Below are 25,332 nucleotides of genomic sequence, written 5' to 3' on the forward strand. Positions count from 1 at the left end.
AACACACCTGTAGAGACTAGTATTACTCAACTAACACACCTGTCAGAGACTAGTATTACTCCACTAACACACCTGTAGAGACTAGTATTACTCCACTAACACACCTGTCAGAGACTAGTATTACTCCACTAACACACCTGTCAGAGACTAGTATTACTCCACTAACACACCTGTCAGAGACTAGTATTACTCCATTAACACACCTGTAGAGACTAGTATTACTCCACTAACACACCTGTAGAGACTAGTATTACTCCACTAACACACCTGTAGAGACTAGTATTACTCCACTAACACACCTGTCAGAGACTAGTATTACTCCACTAACACCTGTCACAGAGACTAGTATTACTCCACTAACAGACCTGTAGAGACTAGTATTACTCCACTAACACACCTGTAGAGACTAGTATTACTCCACTAACAGACCTGTAGAGACTAGTATTACTCCACTAACACACCTGTCAGAGAGACTAGTATTTCTCCACTAACACACCTGTCAGAGACTAGTATTACTCCACTAACACACCTGTCAGAGACTAGTATTACTCCATTAACACACCTGTAGAGACTAGTATTACTCCACTAACACACCTGTCAGAGAGACTAGTATTACTCCACTAACACACCTGTAGAGACTAGTATTACTCCACTAACACACCTGTCAGAGAGACTAGTATTACTCCATTAACACACCTGTAGAGACTAGTATTACTCCACTAACACACCTGTCAGAGACTAGTATTACTCCACTAACACACCTGTAGAGACTAGTATTACTCCACTAACACACCTGTCAGAGAGACTAGTATTACTCCATTAACACACCTGTAGAGACTAGTATTACTCCACTAACACACCTGTAGAGACTAGTATTACTCCATTAACACACCTGTAGAGACTAGTATTACTCCACTAACACACCTGTCAAGAGACACTAGTATTACTCCACTAACACACCTGTCAGAGACTAGTATTACTCCACTAACACACCTGTCAAGAGACACTAGTATTACTCCACTAACACACCTGTCAGAGACTAGTATTACTCCACTAACACACCTGTAGAGACTAGTATTACTCAACTAACACACCTGTCAGAGACTAGTATTACTCCACTAACACACCTGTAGAGACTAGTATTACTCAACTAACACACCTGTCAGAGAGACTAGTATTACTCCACTAACACACCTGTAGAGACTAGTATTACTCCACTAACACACCCGTCACAGAGACTAGTATTACTCCACTAACACACCTGTCAGAGACTAGTATTACTCCACTAACACACCTGTCAGAGACTAGTATTACTCCACTAACACACCTGTAGAGACTAGTATTACTCCACTAACACACCTGTAGAGACTAGTATTTCTCCACTAACACACCTGTAGAGACTAGTATTACTCCACTAACAGACCTGTAGAGACTAGTATTACTCCATTAACACACCTGTAGAGACTAGTATTACTCCACTAACACACCTGTCAGAGACTAGTATTACTCCACTAACACACCTGTAGAGACTAGTATTACTCCATTAACAGACCTGTCACAGAGACTAGTATTACTCAACTAACACACCTGTCAGAGACTAGTATTACTCCACTAACACACCTGTAGAGACTAGTATTACTCCATTAACACACCTGTAGAGACTAGTATTACTCCACTAACACACCTGTAGAGACTAGTATTACTCCATTAACACACCTGTCACAGAGACTAGTATTACTCCACTAACACACCTGTAGAGACAAGTATTACTCCATTAACACACCTGTCACAGAGACTAGTATTACTCCACTAACACACCTGTAGAGACTAGTATTACTCCATTAACACACCTGTAGAGACTAGTATTACTCCACTAACACACCTGTAGAGACTAGTATTACTCCACTAACACACCTGTAGAGACTAGTATTACTCCATTAACACACCTGTCAGAGAGACTAGTATTACTCCATTAACACACCTGTCAGAGAGACTAGTATTACTCCACTAACACACCTGTAGAGACTAGTATTACTCCATTAACACACCTGTCAGAGAGACTAGTATTACTCCACTAACACACCTGTAGAGACTAGTATTACTCCATTAACAGACCTGTAGAGACTAGTATTACTCCACTAACACACCTGTAGAGACTAGTATTACTCCACTAACACACCTGTAGAGACTAGTATTACTCCACTAACACACCTGTAGAGACTAGTATTACTCCATTAACACACCTGTCAGAGAGACTAGTATTACTCCACTAACACACCTGTAGAGACTAGTATTACTCCACTAACACACCTGTAGAGACTAGTATTACTCCACTAACACACCTGTAGAGACTAGTATTACTCCACTAACACACCTGTAGAGACTAGTATTACTCCATTAACACACCTGTCAGAGAGACTAGTATTACTCCATTAACACACCTGTCAGAGAGACTAGTATTACTCCACTAACACACCTGTAGAGACTAGTATTACTCCACTAACACACCTGTCACAGAGACTAGTATTACTCCACTAACACACCTGTCACAGAGACTAGTATTACTCCACTAACACACCTGTCAGAGAGACTAGTATTACTCCACTAACACACCTGTAGAGACTAGTATTACTCCATTAACACACCTGTCAGAGAGACTAGTATTACTCCACTAACACACCTGTCAGAGACTAGTATTACTCCACTAACACACCTGTCAGAGACTAGTATTACTCCACTAACACACCTGTAGAGACTAGTATTACTCCATTAACACACCTGTCAGAGAGACTAGTATTACTCCACTAACACACCTGTCAGAGACTAGTATTACTCCACTAACACACCTGTCACAGAGACTAGTATTACTCCACTAACACACCTGCCAGAGACTAGTATTACTCCACTAACACACCTGTCACAGAGACTAGTATTACTCAACTAACACACCTGTCAGAGACTAGTATTACTCCATTAACAGACCTGTCACAGAGACTAGTATTACTCCACTAACACACCTGTAGAGACTAGTATTACTCCACTAACACACCTGTAGAGACTAGTATTACTCCACTAACACACCTGTAGAGACTAGTATTACTCCACCAACACACCTGTCAGAGACTAGTATTACTCCATTAACACACCTGTAGAGACTAGTATTACTCCACCAACACACCTGTCAGAGACTAGTATTACTCCATTAACACACCTGTAGAGACTAGTATTACTCCACTAACACACCTGTCACAGAGACTAGTATTACTCCACTAACACACCTGTCAGAGACTAGTATTACTCCACTAACACACCTGTCAGAGACTAGTATTACTCCACTAACACACCTGTCACAGAGACTAGTATTACTCCACTAACACACCTGTAGAGACTAGTATTACTCCATTAACACACCTGTCAGAGAGACTAGTATTACTCCACTAACACACCTGTCAGAGACTAGTATTACTCCACTAACACACCTGTAGAGACTAGTATTACTCCACTAACACACCTGTCACAGAGACTAGTATTACTCCACTAACACACCTGTCACAGAGACTAGTATTACTCCACTAACACACCTGTCAGAGACTAGTATTACTCCACTAACACACCTGTAGAGACTAGTATTACTCCACTAACACACCTGTAGAGACTAGTATTACTCCACTAACACACCTCCCTGTAGAGACTAGTATTACTCGACTAACACACCTGTAGAGACTAGTATTTCTCCACTAACACACCTGTCACAGAGACTAGTATTACTCCACTAACACACCTGTCAGAGACTAGTATTACTCCATTAACACACCTGTCAGAGACTAGTATTACTCCATTAACACACCTGTCAGACTAGTATTACTCCACTAACAGACCTGTAGACTAGAGACTATTATACAACGGCATGCAAATTTCTCGATTCTGATTGGCTGAAACAGTCAACTTACACATGGGTATTTTTCATAACCCAACACTCTTGGTCCCAGGACCCGCCCACAACCGAATTACTATCAATGCGCGTTCGTGGTTTTAGGAATGAACGCAAGATGGCGGACAAGCCGGACAGGAAACATTACGAAAGGATAATGGTGATAGGGTCATAAAGACTAAATGAAAAACGATTCTGTCATGGCGAATGTCTTAGTTGCTTAAACAATGTTGGATGATGTAATTGATGGGTCATGAGTCATTGTGGAACAAAATAAAAATCGTGCGGATTGATTGATTAATTGCAATTTTTTTTTTTTTTACCTACTTTCTATAGAAGCAGCTGGGAGGTGCGCTGTTTTAAGTGAGCGTGGACTATTGAATTGATTGATTGATTGATTGCTAATTTTATTACTGTCCGCCTTGTTTCCAACTGGTTAAGTTTAGGCACTCTTTCAAAGTTGGTTAAGGTTAGAGTTTGTCTTTAGAGCAGGGCGATAGACCACCAGCCCTGATTCCAAACTCTAACCTTAACCAACTTCGAAAGAGGGCCTAAACTTAACCAGTTGGAAACAAGGCGGACAGTAATAAAATTAGCAATCAATCAATCAATCAATCAATCAATCAATCAATCAATCAATCAATCAATTCAATAACCCACGCTCACTTAAAACAGTGCACCTCCCAGCTGCTTCTATAGAAAGTAGGTTTAAAAAAAATAAAAAAATAAAAACTCTTATAGGGCAAAGAAACCCCCCCCCCCTCCTATAGGGCAAAGACAACTTTTTTTTATTTGTTTTACCTACTTTCTATAGAAGCATCTAAGAATGAAGTTCTATAGAAATTAGGTTAAAAACTAAAGCAAAGTTGGATGTGTTAGTTTGTTGGATGTCTAGGTGAAAGACAGTTGGATGTCTTAGTTTGTTGGATGTCTAGGTGAAAGACAGTTGGATGTCTTAGTTTGTTGGATGCCTAGTTGAAAGACAGTTGGATGTCTTAGTTTGTTGGATGTCTTAGTTGAGAGACAGTTGGATGTGTTAATTTGTTGGATGTCCTACTGAGAACTGTTGGATGCACTTCCGAGCTGCTTCCACATGGAGGCAACTTCTCTTTTTTTTGTGGGAACTTTTTTTCTGGTGGATAGTTTTTTCAATAAATCTTCAATTAATGTGTGTTTATTGTATAGCAATAAGGTTGGATGAATGTGCCAGTTGTATAAAAGCCATTACACCACGCGCAGTCGTGGGTTGTGACAATTAGACCATGCCTAGGGGGGTCTAACGACCACCCCTAGGCATGGTCTAATTGTCACAACCCACTCCTGCGCGTGATGTAATGCTTAAGTATACTCCACCTGTCACAGAGTGTATGTGCACTAGGTTTAGAGGTGGGTCGATGCAGGAACAACTTAACCCGCACACACACACACACACACACACACACACACACACACACACACACACACACACACACACACACACACACACACACACACACACACACACACACACACACACACACACACACACACACACACACACACACACACACACACACACACACACACACACACACACACACACACACACACACCTGTCGGGCAGGGCTTGCAGGACTGTGGGCATCAGCACCCCAGAGATGGCCTTGTAGAGGATGGAGTCACACACCCCCACAATGTTGACCACGGTGGCGGAGCGCAGCACGGGGAGCATGTGGGGGGGCATGCCCTGCCAGAAGTGGAGCAGGAAGCTCTGGACCTGCACACAACACAACACATTACATTACATTATATTATATTCAAATGTATTGTCATCATCAATAAGTTTGGTATCAAACCACAGTGCAAATGTAACAGTAAAGTGCAAACAGTAAAGTGCAAATGTAACAGTAAAGTGCAAACAGTAAAGTGCAAATGTAACAGTAAAGTGCAATAGTAATATACAATGTACAGTTGATTAAACTGGGTATAAAATATATAAATGATATAAATCAGTACTACTGAGCAATAGTGCTAATCAGATGTATGTACAGAGTTGTAGTATTAATATGTACAGTGATACAGGTATAAATACACTATGGTAGTAAGTCATACTGGCTGGTAAGAGTAGGTAAGGGATATGTAGAGATATAAATATAGTATCTACAGATATGTAAAAAGGATTATATGCAGGTATGTACAGACATTATGTGGATATATATATATACGGTAAGAATATATATATATATATAGTATATATATGGTATATACAGCATTATTGTACATGCTATAATACAGAGTTATATGGGTTATATGCAGGTGTATAAGTAGGTATATATATATATGCTATATGCTGTATATATATATATATATATATATATATATATATATATATATATATATAGAGGCAGAGCGGCCTAGAGGTAAAGAGGCCGGCCAGTAACCAAAAGGTCGCTGGTTTGATCCCTGTCTCCAACAGGAGGGTGTATTCCAGCTGTGAGCTGGTGACTGATGAACATCTACCATGCCTACCATCCTGCCTAAGTGCCCTTGAGCAAGGCACCGAATCCCCCAGGAGGGGGGATATGAGGGCTGTGTGTATGTGTAACTAGGAGGGATATGAGGACTGTGTGTGTGTGTGTGTAACTAGGAGGGATATGAGGACTGTTTGTATGTGTAACTAGGAGGGATATGAGGACTATGTGTAACTAGGAGGGATATGAGGACTGTGTGTATGTGTAACTAGGAGGGATATGAGGACTGTGTGTATGTGTAACTAGGAGGGATACGAGGACTGTGTGTATGTGTATCTAGGAGGGCTATGAGGACTGTGTGTATGTGTAACTAGGAGGGATATGCAAAAAGGCAAAATTCAAATGCCTTGTGTCCATTGACAATAAAATAATATTCATATATATATATATATTTTTTTAAAGTATTTCAAAGGGTATTATCTACATAGAGCATATCTTAACACTTTGGATGCCACACCCGAGATTTCTCGGGTTTACCCCCCGACCGGTGAATGCCCATCACGAGATTTCTCGTTTTATTTTTATTTTTTATTTTTTATTAGCGTTCTGAAATCATATTGCATCAAGCGAGCCTACCGTTGGATATCCAGGCACCGCCGGCGCTCAGATGTGAAAAAAGCACCCCCTATCGTCTCCCAGATGGTAAATCACCCTTTTGGAGTGGACTCAATGAAAGTGAATGGGAGCACGGATTTCTGACTCCACATTTTACTTCTCACTGATGTAACCAGGGTCTACCAGAGTTCATTCTGGAACCTTGGTGCAACGGCGAATATGTGTTCTACTGTACACACGATGGATCAATACAATTATCGATTTTTTCGAATGGCGATCGGAAATTGGAATAAACCATTTGGATACCATCTGATGTCAGGTAAGGAATTTATGTTATCAGTCTTAGGATAATCAGACTCGTTTTCACGGAGATATAAGCGTTTCCACTATATGTGATATTGCTGTTTCACTGTAAAAGCCATCAGATAATAAGAGCAGCGATTATCAGCGCGCGGCATGAGCGTGCGTGCGCACACATATACTATCGATCATCTAGCGTTTATTTGAAAACTATTCATAAATAGGCAGACAAATGACAACGTTCTGGAATATTCCAGTAAAAGACGATTATCATCATAGGGTTGTTTTTTCCACAAAAACGAGTGATTTTCAAAATGCTATCAAACGGAAATGAAGCGATAAAAAAACAATCTGCCTTGACAATGTTGACTGGAAAATGAGTCTTTGATAAGCGACGGGCAGATTAGACACATAGCCATAATTTAAAACATAGATTAGGCGATATTAACATTGGAGTGGGTTTAGGCATCAAGGGGGCAAAAGGAAAACATGGCGTGGCATCCAAAGTGTTAAAGGGGAACTATTTTACAATTTATTTCACTATTTGGGCACTTTTACACAATTCCTGTGAGTCTATGGAATAATGGAACACCTCTGTAAGGTTTTTCTTTCAAAAAAATTCATTGTTTTGTATTTCTAATTACTCAAAAACAGCATTTTTCTACCTCAAGATCTTATGCCGTTTTGAGGCTGGGCTCCAACCACTGTGTGGCCTGGTGCCAACTGCCACATCAACTGCCACATTATTATGCAGCTGAGAAATCTCTGACATCACAGATATGCACATTTTCAGATGACTCAGTTCAGTGAGGGTGAATATTGTGAGAGGAGAATTGGAAGAATGCGCCAATATGAGAATTAGAGACATAGATCCTATTAATATAAGTCCACATAGCTAGGAAACAATGCTAAACACTGAAAAAGGCCATTTATAGGATAGTTCCCATTTAAACAAAAACATATTCTATCTTTTTCATTGACAGTAGCCAAAAGACAGTAGCCAAAAGACAAACAAACTTGCCTCGTCGAAGTTGGCGCGTATGACTGTGTCTAGTATCCTCTGACAGTGTGTTCTGTACATCATGATGAAGGTTGACACCTGTGGGCACAAAACAGATAATTAATCTAAACACAGTGAAGCCTAAATAGCTCTCCCTCTTACGCAGACACAGAGAGAGTGATACAAAAACAAGAGAATAAATCTCGGACAAAGTATGTGGACCAATAAATACCTGTTACAGGTCTACACTGAAGCCACGTTATATAAAACAGCCTTTAGAGATCAACGACACACAAAACCATTTAAAATCATGCCCCCCCCCTCCCCCTTTAAAGCCGGACAGCTAGTGCCTGTCCTTTGTCCATCGCTGGATCTTATTATCTCCCTGAAAGATTAAGAGTTACTGAGGAGCCAGCATATAAATCCTCAAGGTCCTTCTCTATACCAGAGCCCAGTGAAGGTCCCGGGACGCATAAAGGGCCCCCGAAACCAGAGGGGGCGCAGAGATGGTGTGAGGGGGAGGAGGAGGGGGAAGGGAGAGAGGAGGAGGAGGGAGAGAGGAGGAGGAGGGAGGGAGGGAGGGAGGGAGGGAGGAGATGGGGAGGGAGGGAGCAGGAGGAGGAGGAAGGAGGGGGAGGAGGAAGGAGGAGGGAGGAGGAGAATGATGAGGAGGGGGGAGGGAGGGAGGAGGATGAGCAGGAGAATGATGAGGAGGGGGGAGGGAGGGAGGAGGATGAGCAGGAGAGGGAGGAGAAGGAGGAGGGGGAAGGGAAGGATGAGGAGGGGGGATGGAGGGAGGAGGAGGAGAAGGAGGAGGAGGAGGAGCAGGGGCAGGAGGAGGGAAGAGGGGGGTCTATTAGGATGGAGTTTTTAAAGTCCTGTTTACTTTGTCCTCTGGCACGTTGGTGGGCAGATTTAGGTCTTTGACATTTGGGAATTCTGGCAGCAGCGTCCCCAGCTTGGAGCGAGGTGAATACGCCACGGTCTGCTTGGTGACCTGCTTCTTGCCCGTCTCGTTCACCCAGGCCGCCCCCTTCTTGGAGTACATGACGTCGTAGTAGGGGGAGCTCTCCTTCACCGCGATGCCATAGTAGTGGTACCTGAGAGGGACGAAGGGGGGTTTCGTGAGAAGGGCTGCGTGATACCTTTTTGTTCACCAAGTTGTTAATTAACCTCATAGAGATTCTCCTGATAGACGTTTGCCCCTCGCTACTTTATCCCATAGGAAACTGTGCAGGACATGATTCACTTTGTACAGAATACCGGTAGTAACAATTGAAAGACATTTTGTTAACAGTTAATGTCATTTAATAATTATATTGTTTACACTGTTTATTTGTTCTCATATTTTTATATTTAGATCTAATCTTATTGCCTATATTTATGTATTTCTACTATTACCCTGCCCATACCTGTACACCCATCAATATCAATATCTTATCTTATCTTTGTACAGAATATCGATAGTAACATTTGAAAGAACACAGTTAATCTCACTAAATAACATCCTTGAGTTTTAACTTAATGCGATCAACATGATTTCAGCATCAGCATCATCATCATCATCATCAAAACACATTTCTTGTAGTACCTACAGTGTAACCGTTAACACGTATGAGAAGACACACACCCTCGTATCGGGGTGAGGAGACTAAAGGTTCAACATTCCATTTACTTTCATTAAAATCGAACAGAAAAATCTCAATTTTAAGTAGTAATTTAATCTTGTATCGAGTCTTGAGTTATTTTCTTAAAACAAGTGAATAATCTGCCAACGGGTTGAGATAATTTCACCTGCTCCGAAACAAACAAGCTTGTTTCAAGGAAGTGACCTGCCTGTCGGGAACAAGTGGAATTCTCTCACCTAACGGTTTTATTCATTTAATTAAATCAGAATAAGTGAGAGGAGAGGTAACTTACTTGGACTGGCCCCTCGTCCCCAGTCTCCTAGTGGTTAGCTGTGGAAACTGCTGTCTAATAATCTGCAGGAGAGAAACAGGAGACAAGAGGATGTGGTCAGAGACTACGGCACCTGTGGATAATGGATCTATATCACATTGCTTCTCAGAAGAAGAGCGAGTCTCTGCCGTCCTTCCTCTGTAATTTAGACAACAAAAGGAAAGGCAGAGGAGGAAGTAAAAAGGCAAAACAAAGAGGCCAAACGCCACATTAGATCACAATAACAACTTTGTTATTGTGGGGCAAAACTGAAGATATAACCTCCTTGATTAGCTAGGTGGCTTATTTTCCTTGTAATACAGAACAAACACACAGGATATGTTAGTGAAATGAAAACAGCTCTGTGAGAATGCGCTTCATAACATCCATTAGCAGAACAGCGTGAAATTCCCACAGCCTGAAAGCCCCAGGGAGGTTTGAGGGGGAAAAAAGCACGTTGGGAGGCATCCATTTATGACACGTTCAGGGGTATTACTTTTCTTTTTCTATATGAAAAATCTCTCTCTCTTCTCTTCTCTTCTCTCTCTCTCTCTCTCTCTCTCTCTCTCTCTCTATCTCTCTCTCTATCTCTCTCTCTCTCTCTCTCTCTCTCTCTCTCTCTCTCGTTTTTGTCCCTCCATCCAACTCTCCTGGTGCAGAAACTATAGCAAACAGTGTAGCTCTCCATTGTGCGGGATGAAAAAAGGGGCCAAGCTGTGAAGTTTCTGTCAGGGCCCCGCTTGATAAATGAGCAGACAGGGAGGCAGCCCGGGCCCTCTCTCCTTGTTTTGTCCTGAATCAATGAAGCCTTCCTAAAGGACACCCCACACCGCTCCAGCCACTGATCTAACATTCCGCAACATCTCACCCTTCCAAATTTCCTTTAATTACACATTAATCCAAGCCCCTTCTCTTTTTCAATATCTTCCGACAGGATCTGTGGAGGGGAGGGAAAGGGGGTTGCGGGGGTGGGCCGGGTTGGGGGTTGGGGCCAGGGTCCAGGGTACAGGGGACGGCTGAGGAGGAGGGGGGGGGGGGGGGTTGGATTGAAGAGCTTCTGTGGGCTGTGGGAACACAGGCGAGGATGTCTCCTTTGGCTCTAGATTATGTGGTAGTGGTTTTCATAAGAGAGCAATCAAGAGCTTTACTTCTCGCTAACCTCTAGTCTGGAACAAGCTGCAGTACAGCACAGATCAAATATATATATATATTTTAAAATCTCATAACAGGAGAATACTAATGGTGATGTGGTGCTATCTCATTCTTGCCTCACCAATGTCTTGTTTAATATCTCAGAAGATTGCTCTGCATATTTTTCCATTACTGAGATGTTTGAGGGACATTTTGTTTATCGCATCCATGACTTTCAGTGTATTTGAAAATGTATCTTAAAACTCCTTGAACTACTACTAAAATCACAACATTTATGAAAATGCTACACGACCGATGTGGTCTCACTTTGTGAAACGTGTCTCCATTGTCCCTCGTTAGATGTTGTGTCAACAGAATGTAAAGTTCTCTGAAAACCATAAAGGTTAGCAACATAGCAAGGTATTTTCATACAATGTGACTATTTTGTGTGTGTGTGTGTGTTTAGTGGATATTTCAGTATTAAAGTATGAGAATGGTGAGTCAGCAAAAAATGGCTGTGAAGTATCGCAGTAATGGAAAAAAGTTGAATTAAAAAAAAGAAGATAGTGATATTTAGTATGTAACTCAAAAGAACAATAACATTAGGACCCATATGTCAAAAGTGCTGCTATTGCCCTTTAAAATAATTTTTGTATCATCGGCACTACACACATTTCATTAATTAAATTAATTTCAACTTCTTCTAAGATAAGATAAGATAAGATATTCCTTTATTCAGGGTAATTCAGGCGTCATAGCAGCATGGGGGAGGGGGAGGGGAGGTATGGGCAGGGTAATAGTAGAAATAAATATAGGCAATAAAATAAAATATGAATATAAAAACATGAGAAAAATAAACAGTGTAAACAAAGATGCAGATGAGGATCTGTATGCCCTATCGGTTATATTATACGTTACAATAAAAATAGGCAATAAAGAATTTGAATCTGAATATACTATGAGTAAGAGTAAAAGTAAACAGTATACACAAGGTGCCCTAACTGGCATGATACACGTCATAAGTTGCAGTCCGTGCAGGTTTTGGTGGTTAAGAGTCGACACACTTAGTGGTCAGACATTCCTAATAGTTCTCGAGTTCTGCAGCCATTAGTTCTCCAACTGCTACAGTCTGCCACCTAATATTCAAGCATGTAATAATAATATAATAATAATAATAAATATAATAATAATAATAATAATAATAATAATAATAATAATAATAATAATAATAATAATAATAATAATAATAATGCAGGACCTGTCGCAGAGGTCTTTAATTGGCATGCAGACGACTCTCAATGTTAGTGGCACACAGAGGTTAGTTTAGCACACACACCGGAACACACATGCATGCATTGTTTTTTGTAGGATCGCCGATGCGATACTCCTCTGCGCTTAACCCATCCCGTCGTCCTTCCCCCCAAGGGCAGCCAGGAGCAGACGAGGGCTGCGGCGTGGGGCCTCGCCCGGGGACCATCCAAGTGCTCCTGTCCGTCTTCGTCACGGACGCGACAGCGTTAGCGATCTGTTGTTTTGCATGTTTTTCCATTGGGTTTCTCTTATCGGGGGGGGGGACCCTTGCGAGCACGGGGAGAGCATGCAAACTCCACACAGAAAGGCCCGGGAGATACCCCACCTGGGTACCTGGCATCGCGGAAACCTGGTCCCCAAGCGGGAATCAAACCCTGGACCTTCTTGCTGTGAGGCGACAGTGTTAACCACTACACCACCGTGCCGCCAGTAGCACAGGAGACAGTAGGTACAGTAGGATGGAGGTATTTTCAAATGATAATTTTGATTTCTAGCGAGGAAATTGTATTTCCGAACTTCCATAAATAGCTCTACAACACTGATACTATTTATATTGTGCCAGAGCGTTTGGGCCAGTAGCTCAGACTAAACACGAGATCCTACCTTTCCAAAGCTGGCTGCGTTGACAGGCTGCGCGTCCTGTTTCTCACAGAAGTCCAGGTAATGCATGTAGAGTGCACTGCGGGGAACGCACACGCCTTCAGCTATCTCATAGTTCTCCTCCAGCCTGGAAGAGACGAGCAGGTCTGTTCATAATACACAGAGACAACCAGAGACTACAACAGCGATGAGTGGGCGTTCAAGCATTATTGCTGTGATTGGGTAGAGAGGAAAATCTACGTGTAAGTACAGTACAACGAAAATAAGTTTGACATCCAACCAGAGTGTAAATGTTACAGTAAATTGCAATAGTAATATACAATGTACAGGTGACAGCTGGGTATAAAATATATAAATAAGTACTACTGAGTGATCAGATGTATGTACAGAGTTGTAGTATTATGTACAGTGATACAGGGATAAAGACACTATGGTGGTAAGTCATACTGGCCAGCAGCGTAACTAGTAAGAGTAGGTATCATGTCGGAACCCTTTACTTAAGGTGATCAAAACAATAATAATATAACCCATACAACTCTGCATGCTAGCATACAATAACTACCAGTATATTTATACCTTTATCACTGTACATACATCTTATTAGCACTATTACTCAGTAGTACTAATTTTACTGTTACATTTGCTTACTTATTTTCGTTGTGCTGGATAATGACAATACATTTGAATCTAATCTAATATATATTTTTAAAAGACAAAAAGAAAATAGTAAAAAAACGAAAAGTTGCTATCTGTCTGACTTAGTAAACATGCATGTCAGAGTAATGATGCAACTTCATCAGTTAAGAGTAATCTATTTTATGATATAATAACGCTGTATGATATCAAGCTGTATGCGATTGATCAGTGTGGGGTTTGATTAGAACCAGCCTGAGGCAAGTAGCCAACACATCACACAATATCTTATTCCAGTGTTTCAATTAAATCAATCACGCTTTCACTAATAAAGGTATTGAGCTACTGCACTCAGTCAGTACTACTGAGGAGGTACCCTCGGTTGTCTTCAAGCAGAGGCACACAGTCTGCAGACAAGGAGACATCACTGTACATAAACAGCAGGAAAGTGTAGACACTGTAAAAGCAGCAGGGTTGGGTAGGTTGGTTGGGGATTACACTCTTTGATACTACTAAAGCTACTAAAAAACAAGTACAATAGAGGCAAATAAAACAGAGCCCCTCCATTACCCTGTACTATACTAAAACTACAAAAGGAACATTATATAAATAAGAACCGTGACATGAATAAAAAAAAATTTACTTCTCACAAGCAACTCTTGTTCCGAGTAGAATTCAGGATTCTTTTTTAGAACAAAGATTATTAAGTGTCTTGTTGCATTTAAAAGTATGATCTCCGACCACTGTGTGTCGACTTGTAACTGTCTTAGCTGAGTTTCTATTGTTTATTCTTATTTATTGTGCCTATAATGTGTGAACTTACTGATAAACCTGTTTGTAAACTCATCGTCGCTGTAAATGAAGGTAACCTCAGTGTCTTACGAGTTGAAATAAAGGTTTGAAATTAAATGAAAAAGGCTTTATATTTATACAATAAGTATAATAAAAAAATAAGCCATGATAAAATAGTATTGCGATTCTAAACGAGGCATGTTTGTATTGTAAAAGAGGATTTAGTCATTTAGCTGACGCTTTTATCCAAAGCGACTTACAAGTTCTGTACGACAAGTCATCAGGAAGGGCACAACTATATCAGCTGAGTAACAATGTTCATCAAAGTGTTGTCATAAAACTTATTTTAAATAGCATCACAGTTGAATATATAGTGTTTCTGTTTTAACATTGATAAAGTCTGTTTATAAATGTAGTTATTTTGTACTACAAAAGTAGGCTATTGTCAAATGTACGATGGTATTGTGATGAAACACATTCTGATTTAAGATTGAGACTAGAAGATATTCATGTTTTTCAAAACTCTTATCCTATCATAACCTATCCTCTATAATCCTATCATAAAATATGCTACAATAACTACAAATTAGGTAAACATGAACAATATTTTTGATGCATCAATATATATTTTGTATTCATGCCATGCAGGCTGTTACACGCTGTAAATAATTATACTCTATATACTTAAATTAGAGAATGAATGAAACAGTGTCTCTGATCCCATGGCAACATCTGGATTAAAGATTGTGCCTTTAATACATATCAGTGCCTAGATAAAGTGTAATGCTCTCAATTCTTTACAAAGCGTGTTCCACATCATATCACTGAGTATCCCCAAGAATTCACACTGCTGTGCTCAGGTGAGCCAAAGGAAGACACTATGAATAGATGTATTCTTAATAATATCTAACAGGACTGAACAACAATCACAAAGCCAGAGACTATGCCAGGTTTTCACTATCGATAAGGGTGCAAAGTTAGTATGGGTTAGTAAGGGTGCTATATGATCTCCTAATATAATCGTATCCCTCTCAAAACATTTACCTTGATTCTAAATGTTCAGTGTTCACACATAAATTATAATAATACAAATAATATATATTTCTTCCACAATGTTAACTCGAAACCATGATGGAAAAATACTCTCAAAAGAAGTATAGTACAGGCTCATTCTAGATCCCCAAACAATATGAATTATTTACAAATCAATGTTTGTTTTTCACTAAAAGGTACGGATGCAGCAATGAAGGACACACACACAAGAGAACAAAAAAATTATTCAGACTAGAGTCTGAATTATAACAGTATATATTTCAGGGGGGCGGCTATGTGGCGTAGTGGGCAAGGCGCTCGCCACGAATGCAGAGACAGCGCTCCACATTGCTTTCAGTTTAGCTGGTCGTTCATACTAATACACATTGGCCGTATTAGGGGGTGGGAAACTGATGGGTGGGGATCGGGCGTTGTGGACAGCGACTCCTACAGGTCGGTTGGTGCGCCTGCGCAGTAGAATCAGGAAGTGTCGGGGGCAGCGTGAGCCTCCCACGCGTTACTCCTCGCCACTGAGAGATCGAGCTGCGCAGGTGAAAAGATGCGACTGCTGTTACCTCAAGTACCGGAGGGGACTTGTGCTATGTATGACTTAGTCCACATTGCAGCCGGCTTGTGGGAGGCAAGAAACAGCGTTTGTGACAGGGGAGGGTTGAATTGGATGATACGAAATTGGGATGGGAGAAAATATAGAAAAATGGGAGAAAAAGTGGATAAAAAAAAAACAGTATATATTTCAGTTTTTTTTACATTGCAGGGGTGTACAGAGAGTGATAAAGTGTGCAAAGGTTTCAGTCAATGTTGGACTTTCCACAGTGCAAAATGAGGTATCCTATGTGGGTTCCTATGTGCATCTAGTCAGTGATCTAAACCAGTGGATCCCATTTCCAGTGAAAAAGAAAACATCTGTATATATATATATACATGTATATATATATATATTAGTGCTGTCAATAGATGCATTTTTCTTTTACTAATTAATCGCACCATTTTCTGTATTTAATCTTGATTAATTTATCAATTAATTAATCGTGATTAATCACATTTTTCTACTTAAGACCGAAGCTTGTAACAGATATTTACTTGAGTAAAATCATGGAATTAATGTAGAATCAACACAAAGAAAGTATATTTAGATTCAAAGACTATTTTAATAGCTTTCTTTGATCTTTGAATACAGTTTCTCTCCTGTGAAATACAAATGTTCAACAAAACCATCAACATTGACTCAGTTTTAAAGACCTTTCTTATATCCGCGGCGCTAACAGAAATCAAAACAACCCAGGCCTATGTTAAAGTGCAGATTGACTTAGAGGACGATAATGTCTTACTACCAGTAATATAAATCATATTAACAACATAAATGTGTTCCATCTTCATGTCAGATGATTTTCAAAAAGGTTCATGAGTCAATGCAAAAATGATATACAAATTTTCTTTTTTTACTATACTTCAGGTGTATTATTGATACTCTCATTGATACTATGTTTGTTTCTGACTCAAAGTGTGTGTGTGTGTGTGTGTGTGTGTGTGTGTGTGTGTGTGTGTGTGTGGGTGTGTGTGTGTGTGTGTGTGCGTGCGTGCGTGCGTGTGTGTGTGAGAGATAGAGAGAGAGAGGGGGGTGAGAGAGATGAGGAAGGGGCAAGAGAGAAAGAGAGCTAGGAGAGTGTGTGTGTGTGAGAGAGAGAGAGGGGGGTGTGAGTACTCAGCCCTTATGTGGGTGAATGTAACAAGTTCCTAACGTTTTCTTTCCCCTATTATTTCATGCACACTTTATTCATTGTTTTAAATTATTATTTTCTTTTAAGTTATTTTGTGCATCACTCTGTTTTGAATTTGATGCAAATTTGCAATGCATGAGGGTCATCCTTTTGTGTTAAATGGCTGCATAAAGCAAGCATTTGTTGACTCTCATGTTGATAAGAATATTAAAACTTGGAACTTGAAAAAGATCTGTTTAAGGTAGATAAAAAAAAATGCAATTAATTTGCGATTAATCGCGAGTTAACTATGGACAATCATGCAATTAATCAGATTAAATATTTTAATCGATTGACAGCACTAATATATATATATATACATATTAGTATGTATATGATAAGGTGTTGATGCTATATAATTATATTACTCTAATGTGTTTGTAATGACCTGACCTGCTGGCTTCAGATCACTGACACCTGTTACAACATAGATAGACCCCCACACCGGGAGCCTCCTCATACCTGCCTCATCATCGTTCTGCACTGAGGAAAGTTCAACATGGACTGAAACCTTTTTTGGACCGGACATTTTTTCTGGATATAAAATATATAAATGAGTACTACTGAGTGATCAGATGTATGTATAGTGTTATGGTATTATGCACAGTGATACAGGTATAAAGACACTATGGTAGTAAGTCATACTGGCCAGCGGTATAACTAGTAAGAGTAGGTAAGGGATATGTACAGATATAGATATAGTATATACGGTAAATATAAATATACGGTATATACAGCATTTAAAATCCACTCTAGTCTGAAATCTTTTTTTGTTCTCCGTGTGCGAGTCCTTCCTTGCTGCACTGAAACCTTTTCCATAGCGCACCAGAGAAGAAGACAAACTGTTCTAAGACCTGTTCTAAGGTGCAGCTTAACCTTTGCGAACCAACTCACTAACAGGCGAAACAGAACCATGTTCATGAAGACTCACCATTGCAGCGTCGCCGGAGTTGAATGTTTAGAAGCTCTGCTATTTTCTTTTTCCTCATCTACAAGAGACAAAAACATTTCTGTTTCAAAGTTAGACTAAATGAAGCGACAGAATGCTAAAAGAACGTGCTGGTAAAATATTATCAACACTGAATACACATTTTTATTTACACTCATAAGACGATGGCCGAAGAACAAAACCTCCTATCTGAAAAATTCTAAATTTTGAAAAAGTTTTGTTTTCGTGTTGTTTTCTTGCAGAACGATATTTTATAAGGATACCCAATACAATACACAGTTTTTGGACTATATTATGTGTTAACGATACCGACCAGGTATAAGCACATTATGAGGTTTTTCCTCACTTCTTTCTTTATGCAGATAGGAGGGTTTGTTCTTCAGCCATTTGGAATTGTCTTACGACATTTTTCAAAGCAACGCTTGTGGCTTAAATCCTGAAAACAGTGCTTACTTTCATCGTTGGACATGTTCCCCAGAGAGGAGGTGTGACTGGAATACCTCTTACTCTCACTCTCATTGAGGCATCTTTCAATCCAGCTCTCTAGAATTAAAACACACAATGAACCACAGGTCAAAAAGGGGGGCAATCAAATATAATAAATGTGCCAAAAAAATAAATAAAAAAAAGGCCAAATTAGGAAGTTCTTAAGACTTAAGAATACAACTGCCTTCAGTGTAAGTAAGTACGTTTTATTTCTAAAGCACATTTAAAACAACTGTAGTTGCATCAAAGTGCTGAACATAATGTCACTATAATAAGACAGTAGAAATATGGTAAAGAAAGCAATACAAATATGACAAATATAACAACAAGTAAGTAAGTATTAATATTTAGACCAACAATTAGTCTATTTGGCACTTTTGCACTTTTATTTTATACTGCAGCAAGTTTATTTATTTATTTACACTGCATAATGCAACATGTGTCTCTTTTTTAAAACTTTAAAAACTTATTAATGTGAATGTGTAAAATGTATTAATGTTAATTAGTAAAACGTGTTAATGTTAATTAGTAAAGGCCTGATTTTGTTCATCTAAAGGACAGACTAAAGGCTTTCTACAAGCAGTGTGAATCACAGCCTACGTAGGCTGCCTTAAATGTCTCTAAAATGTGACAAGGCAAATTGACAACGATCAATAATGTATGACCACTAGTGCAGCTATGCTTCTGTTTGAGATGTTTTCACCAAAGCGGCAGGAATCCTGCATTGTTCCTCGACTGCAAGCACACACACAACACACACCACACACACACACACACACACACACACGCCCAATAGAGCCTGTGCACATTGCTGGACCGGGCCTGTGAAATAGAGGCCATTGTCCTATTCTAATTTCAACTCAGAAACAGCTCCACTGGTGTCTGGGACAAAACCGTCGTGGTGCAGAAATCCTTTCAAGTACTCTACTCTGGTCAAAGTAAACGTCCTCCACTCAAAATGTATACATATTGAAGTATTTGATATTTAAATGTCATTAAGTGTCAAAAGGTAAAAGGTTCATTGAATATAATGATATAAGGAACCATTTCATGGAGTCTTTTGAAGGTAAGCGTATTTATTTCCGAAATAATCAATGTTTTCATTGATTCAAATCAACCATTTTCTTCATGGCAACTAGTAAGAAACTGTTAAAATTTGAATATGCCTCGAGGTGTACAGGGTAAAAATATAAATGTACCCAAGACGGAAATACTCAAGTAAATGACATGTATCTGAGAGCTTTAGTGAAAGTATTTGGATTCTACTTTGCACCCCTTGAAAGGAAAGCGCATCGTATTTCTTGTAGTCATGTAAATCCTGTTTTCCGTATGGGACATGACAACAATCACCATGGCAGCTGTTGCCAGGACAGCCTGTTGGCAAGGCAACCTGTTCCGTCAGAGGTTTCTTTTTTTACAAAGGGGGTCACAGAAATTGAAAAGTTTTAGGGACTTGGAACTTCTCACTGGTTGAAGATTCACCTAGATCAGTGGCACGTGTGCTTAATAGGTCTGAATGCCATTAGTAACCAATAGCTTCTCTAGAAGAGGACGAGCGTGTGTTCAGGAGCCTTTGAACAGAAATAATTACTCCTTTATTTTCCTGATCCACACAAGATATCATAATTACAGTCAGCCCCTTGTAGCCTGTCCCTAATCATTTTGTAAGTAATTATCATTATTCAGTCATTATTATTCCCATTTATCTGGTTTTATGTTATCTTTATTCTCCAGTATGCACACATAATTAACGCAGATAAATGTTTTAGAAATATAGTTTTGTAGTTACTCCTGGCCTGCTGATGAAACAACAGCTGACAAATCAAGATTTTTGTATCTATAATAAAATTTTGTGGAAACCTGCTACTGCTAAACCAACCCAACAACAGCCCCCTGTTAAAGATGTAGTTAGTCCAGTGAGGTGAACATAATTCTCCATGGAAGCACAAATCCCTGGTTGAATTGTTTGCCACCAGCACGGCTAGGGTGGGGATCTAAATAACTGGATTAAATTTGATCAACAAGCGAGAGGGATGTTGGCTCATTTATTAAGGCACTTTCAAGTTAGATGAGCCCACACTAAGGATTTCTAGCCTAAATAAAAGTTCAATAAACTATTTTTTTTATTGAATTCATAGCCTGTCCTAATTTTAACAAACAACAATTTTTTCTACAAAAAAACACAATCAAACTAACTTTAAACAACACTTTGATAAAAATAAATAAATAAATTTCATGCTAAGCCTAAATGCCTGTTTTTGCAATACACAACCTGATAACTGTGTATTGCAATTGTCTGCTTAACTGATTTTTTTTTACAAAAAGCGAGTGCTTCACACTTAAAGAAAACTAAGAGATTCTGAAACATGGCAGCTGAATAGACGCAATAACGTTTATTTGTTAACTGCAATCACGCAGAACAACAGTTAGAGCCCTAAAGCTCTATTTTATTATCATCCATAATGGCTATATTCCTCCAGGGCTGAAGTTTGTGGCACTAAACCGCAACGCCACTTCCCACGAAACCTCACAACTAAAATAATGTCTGCGATGAACAACCTTTAACACTTTAAAGAAAAAAAATATATAAAAAAAAAAAAGATCAAACGGCCAAGCGAACATTCAGAGATGTTCTCTAACACGTAGAGAAAGTTTGAGACTCCCAGAAGTCCAGCATCAGAAGAAGCTACAGTGATCCAGCAGGACAGAAGCAGATTTTTACTCCATAACATCCAAGCCAAAGGTAAAAAAAAAAAGAAAGGAAAAGACGATGACACCGAGCGGCAGGACTAACCTGTGGAATCCATATCAGGCTCCTCCAGTAGCCCACACTGCATCCTCTTCCCATCAACGACACCGGCTCCTCCAAGAAAACGGCTCAGAGTGCGCTCTCCCCCTCCTCAGTGGACTCTCCCCTACGTTCCCGTCACCACTGCCTGTTGCAGGAGATGTTGAGGATCTGAGGTTTCGCAGAGGAGGGAGGGTTGGTGTTGCTGGTGGTGGTGGTTGGTGATGGTTGTGGTGGTGGAGAGGAGGAGGGGGAGGTGGGAACGAGGGAGTGAAGGGGGGGGGGGGTGGGTGGGTGGCGGTGGAGGGGGAGGGGGGTTGAGAGACTCCAGAAATCCAGCGGGGGGAACGCCAGACCCGTCAAAATGTTTGCTGATGTTTCATGGGAAAGGGGCTGATTTTATAGGAGCCCTGATGGGGACATGTCATTGATAGGCTCGGCAGCCTGATGAATGGCCCCAAGTCAGATGGGGATGTGGCAAGGCTCACTGGAAGTCTTTTGTGGGGCTGTTTTGAATAAGAAAAGCTCCCTCCCCAAAGAGAGAAAAAAAAGAGGCTTAGATCTACGCACTCCTACCACTGTGGCCTCCCCGTCCTCCATTATAGCATTTAATACGTTTTTATACACCCCCCCCCCACGGCTCCAAATACACACACATACACGACCGGCGGCTATCACCGCTGCCGCCATCCCTTGTGATTTCAAAAAATCTCAATCTTAAGATTCAACGGACACTTGTTGGCATCTCTCGTTTTCCCCCTCAAAAGGACCTGGCAATATGGCTCCTAAAAGAGACCATCCACACATCCCCCCCCTGCGTCCCCCCGTCTCCAGTCGAATAGAGTGGGACACGTCGTACGTTCTGACTAACCTTCACCAAAAAGATGTGCACACACAAGATGTGTGAAATTTTTTTGGAAGAGAGTTCTCTCGCTCTCCCCCCTCTACTTCGCTCTCTCTCTCTCCCTCTCTCTGCGGCCCTTATTTTCGGGTGGTGTGTCTCTCTCTTTTTAGGAGAGAGAGAGGGAGAGAACGGTCACAAAGGAAGGGAGTAAAAGTGCAAAGCCCAAGGCTGGGAGGGCTCTGATGGAGTGCCTGAGAGCTGGAGAAGGGAAAGCTGTGATTAGAATATGAATGGAACCACAGGAGAGGGGGGAGAAGAGAGAGAGAGGGAGAGAAGAGAGAGAGAGGGAGAAAAGAGAGAGGGGACAGAGGAGAAAGGGGGATTATGGCTGAATTACTCACCACACCACGGAGAGGAACCGGGGACTTTTCCCTCTCTCTCCTCGTGGCGCGCAGGCGTGGTGGGGGTGCTGGGGGTGCTGGGGACACCACCATACAGGCACCACGCTTTGACACCTGGGAACACGTGTCACTACATACACAGTGTGTGTGTGTGTGTGTGTGTGACCGCTGTAGAGTCTTAAGATTGGACAAGGGGTGTCCACAGGTTGCCACGTTGGATGCCACGTTTGGCATCATCTCTTCATACTGGCCACCTCTCGTTAAAAAATCGCCTACATCCTGCCGTTCCTAACTAGTTGTGAAATTATTAACATCATGTCATCTATTTGGTTCAGTCTATTGTTTTAAATTAAAAAAAAATATGGCTCTCAAGTGTGTATTGGAAGTATTCCGATGAGGAGTTCTTAGTAAGGATGAGAAAATTATACACGAAGAAAGAAAAACGAAAGGAACAATGCCCCTCTGGCCAACGATATAGTGCATAATTCACATGAGTCGTCAGCATCCTCCATTAAGACATAACCGGAATCTTATGTCACGAGAATTGACAAGCTAAACAATCTCACCTATAATTCACCACTAAAGACAGGGCTCTGGTACGGAGGATCTAATTAATTTCAATCAGAAAAAAGGGGGGGGGGACGGGACTCAGTGGACATCCTTTCTCTGCCCTGCCACTGCCAACCCCTCATTAGACCCTCATTAAATAAGACAGGTGCAGTCACCAAAAAGGGCCCCTCTTCCACCCTCCCTTGTCTCACATACTCTTTACCAGTACCAAATGTATGGATGTGCACTCCTTTTGTTCAATCAAAGGGTTCCAGTCGAGCCGTGTGTGTGTTGGGGTGGCAGGTTTGAGCTACGTACATGTTTGTAGTATGAAGGCGGGGGGGGTGAAAGAGGAAAAGATGAAGGACAATGGGAGTCATTTCTTCCTACTGTCAGTGAACGAGCGTGTTGCCGTAACACTCGATGACGGACGTACAATACCTTTTTGACACCTCTTCTGTCGTGTCAAGCCTCCGGCTCCGCGCCCTGTCGTCCACCCCGCGTCTTAATTGGGTGTCGCCCCCAGGATCTGACATCTAAATAAAGCAGTCTTCTTATTATTATTATTATTATTATTATCAGTAAGGATATTGAACAATCTTAGAAATATATATATAATATATAAAAATAGAAATATGACTTTACGTTCTCCTGAAAATATTTGATAAGATGGGAGGGAGACATCACCTGGGGTTTGCAGAGAGAACATCTGCAAACAGACTCCAATGCACATCCTGACTTCAATCCCTGTTAAAAGATGAATCACCTGTACATTGTATATTACTATCGCACTTCACTGTTACATGTGCACTCTGCTTGGATGCCAAATTTTTTTGTTGTACTGTACTTGTGCTGTATGATGGCAATAGCAGTGCAGCGTGTAGGTATGAAGGGATGTTTTAGCACTGATAAAACATAATAAAACGGATAAAACTGTATTCTACCGTAATTGTCTGTCAGTTAATGTCCCACCAAATTACCGAATCAAATTCCTTGTATGTGTAAACTATGTAAGGGATAATGTATAGCTACGAGGTCATTGTCGCAAAATGATTGACCGACACAGTTTAGAATACCGAGGCGCCTCGCCGAGGTGTTCTAAACGTAGTGAAGGTCAATTATTTTGCGACAATGACTGAGTATAGGCTATACATTATCCCGCTTATTACATGGCTAACTTACTAACAATATACCTAATTCATTTTACACCATCGACAAGACGAGATCAAATGCAGACGCAGTTGTTCTGTGGCTCCGTCCGCTGTCAGCCCAAATAAAGTTATTATTATCGCCGGCAGGCGGCAGGTGTGTGGACTGATTGCACTGATGCAGTGTGTGTCAGTGGGCTTGATTGCTCCAGCTGCAAACAGCGGTCATTATTGCTCGGCAGAGGTCCGTTATCGAGTAATAACGGACCTCTGCCGAGCGCTATTGACCAATCACAATCAAGCATTTCGGCGAATGTTAAAACGCCATGTAATAATTGGAAATAAAAACCTTTCTGATTCTGATAAAGTTGAGATTTATTTATTATTTATTTTGGCTGTAATGTTGGGGTGGTACTATAACACCATACCAGTATGAGGCCAATTAGTTTAGCTTGTGCTGGTGTTGCTCAGCCAAACGCTGCTGAATGTACAGGCCCCTCATACACCTCTAATGCCTGCTCTTGTGCGGACTATTGCCCTATACAGTTGTGATTGGAGGATCAGGAAATGAGGGCGGGGTTTGAGACATGTCAATCGTCATTATTACTGTATGCTTCAAAGAAATATACAACAGGGGGGTCAGTGAGTGGTGAAAC

At 40.7% G+C, this 25,332-nt stretch overlaps 1 protein-coding gene across 4 annotated transcripts in view; it reads right to left on the reverse strand.

Moving 5' to 3' along the window:
• The window catches only part of rfx4 (regulatory factor X, 4), a gene marked incomplete at both ends in the record, with an annotated part of 43,635 nt that extends 21,852 nt beyond the window's left edge, over positions 1 to 21,783 (reverse strand). For 3 of the 4 annotated variants that reach the window (XM_084334712.1, XM_084334711.1, XM_084334710.1), the window contains 8 exons: positions 5,524 to 5,687; positions 8,318 to 8,395; positions 9,183 to 9,396; positions 10,217 to 10,278; positions 13,280 to 13,403; positions 18,443 to 18,500; positions 18,914 to 19,003; positions 21,741 to 21,783. In XM_084334712.1, the coding sequence (XP_084190838.1) occupies positions 5,524 to 5,687; positions 8,318 to 8,395; positions 9,183 to 9,396; positions 10,217 to 10,278; positions 13,280 to 13,403; positions 18,443 to 18,500; positions 18,914 to 19,003; positions 21,741 to 21,783 (833 nt within the window). Of the gene's footprint in view, positions 1 to 5,523; positions 5,688 to 8,317; positions 8,396 to 9,182; positions 9,397 to 10,216; positions 10,279 to 13,279; positions 13,404 to 18,442; positions 18,501 to 18,913; positions 19,042 to 21,736 lie in introns of all 4 variants that reach the window. The other variant, XM_084334709.1, reaches the window with a different exon arrangement.
• Positions 21,784 to 25,332: the final 3,549 nt, after the last annotated feature.

The sequence above is a fragment of the Notolepis coatsorum genome (assembly GCF_963971535.1).
Source record: "Notolepis coatsorum genome assembly, chromosome: 18".
Lineage (NCBI taxonomy): Eukaryota > Metazoa > Chordata > Actinopteri > Aulopiformes > Paralepididae > Notolepis > Notolepis coatsorum.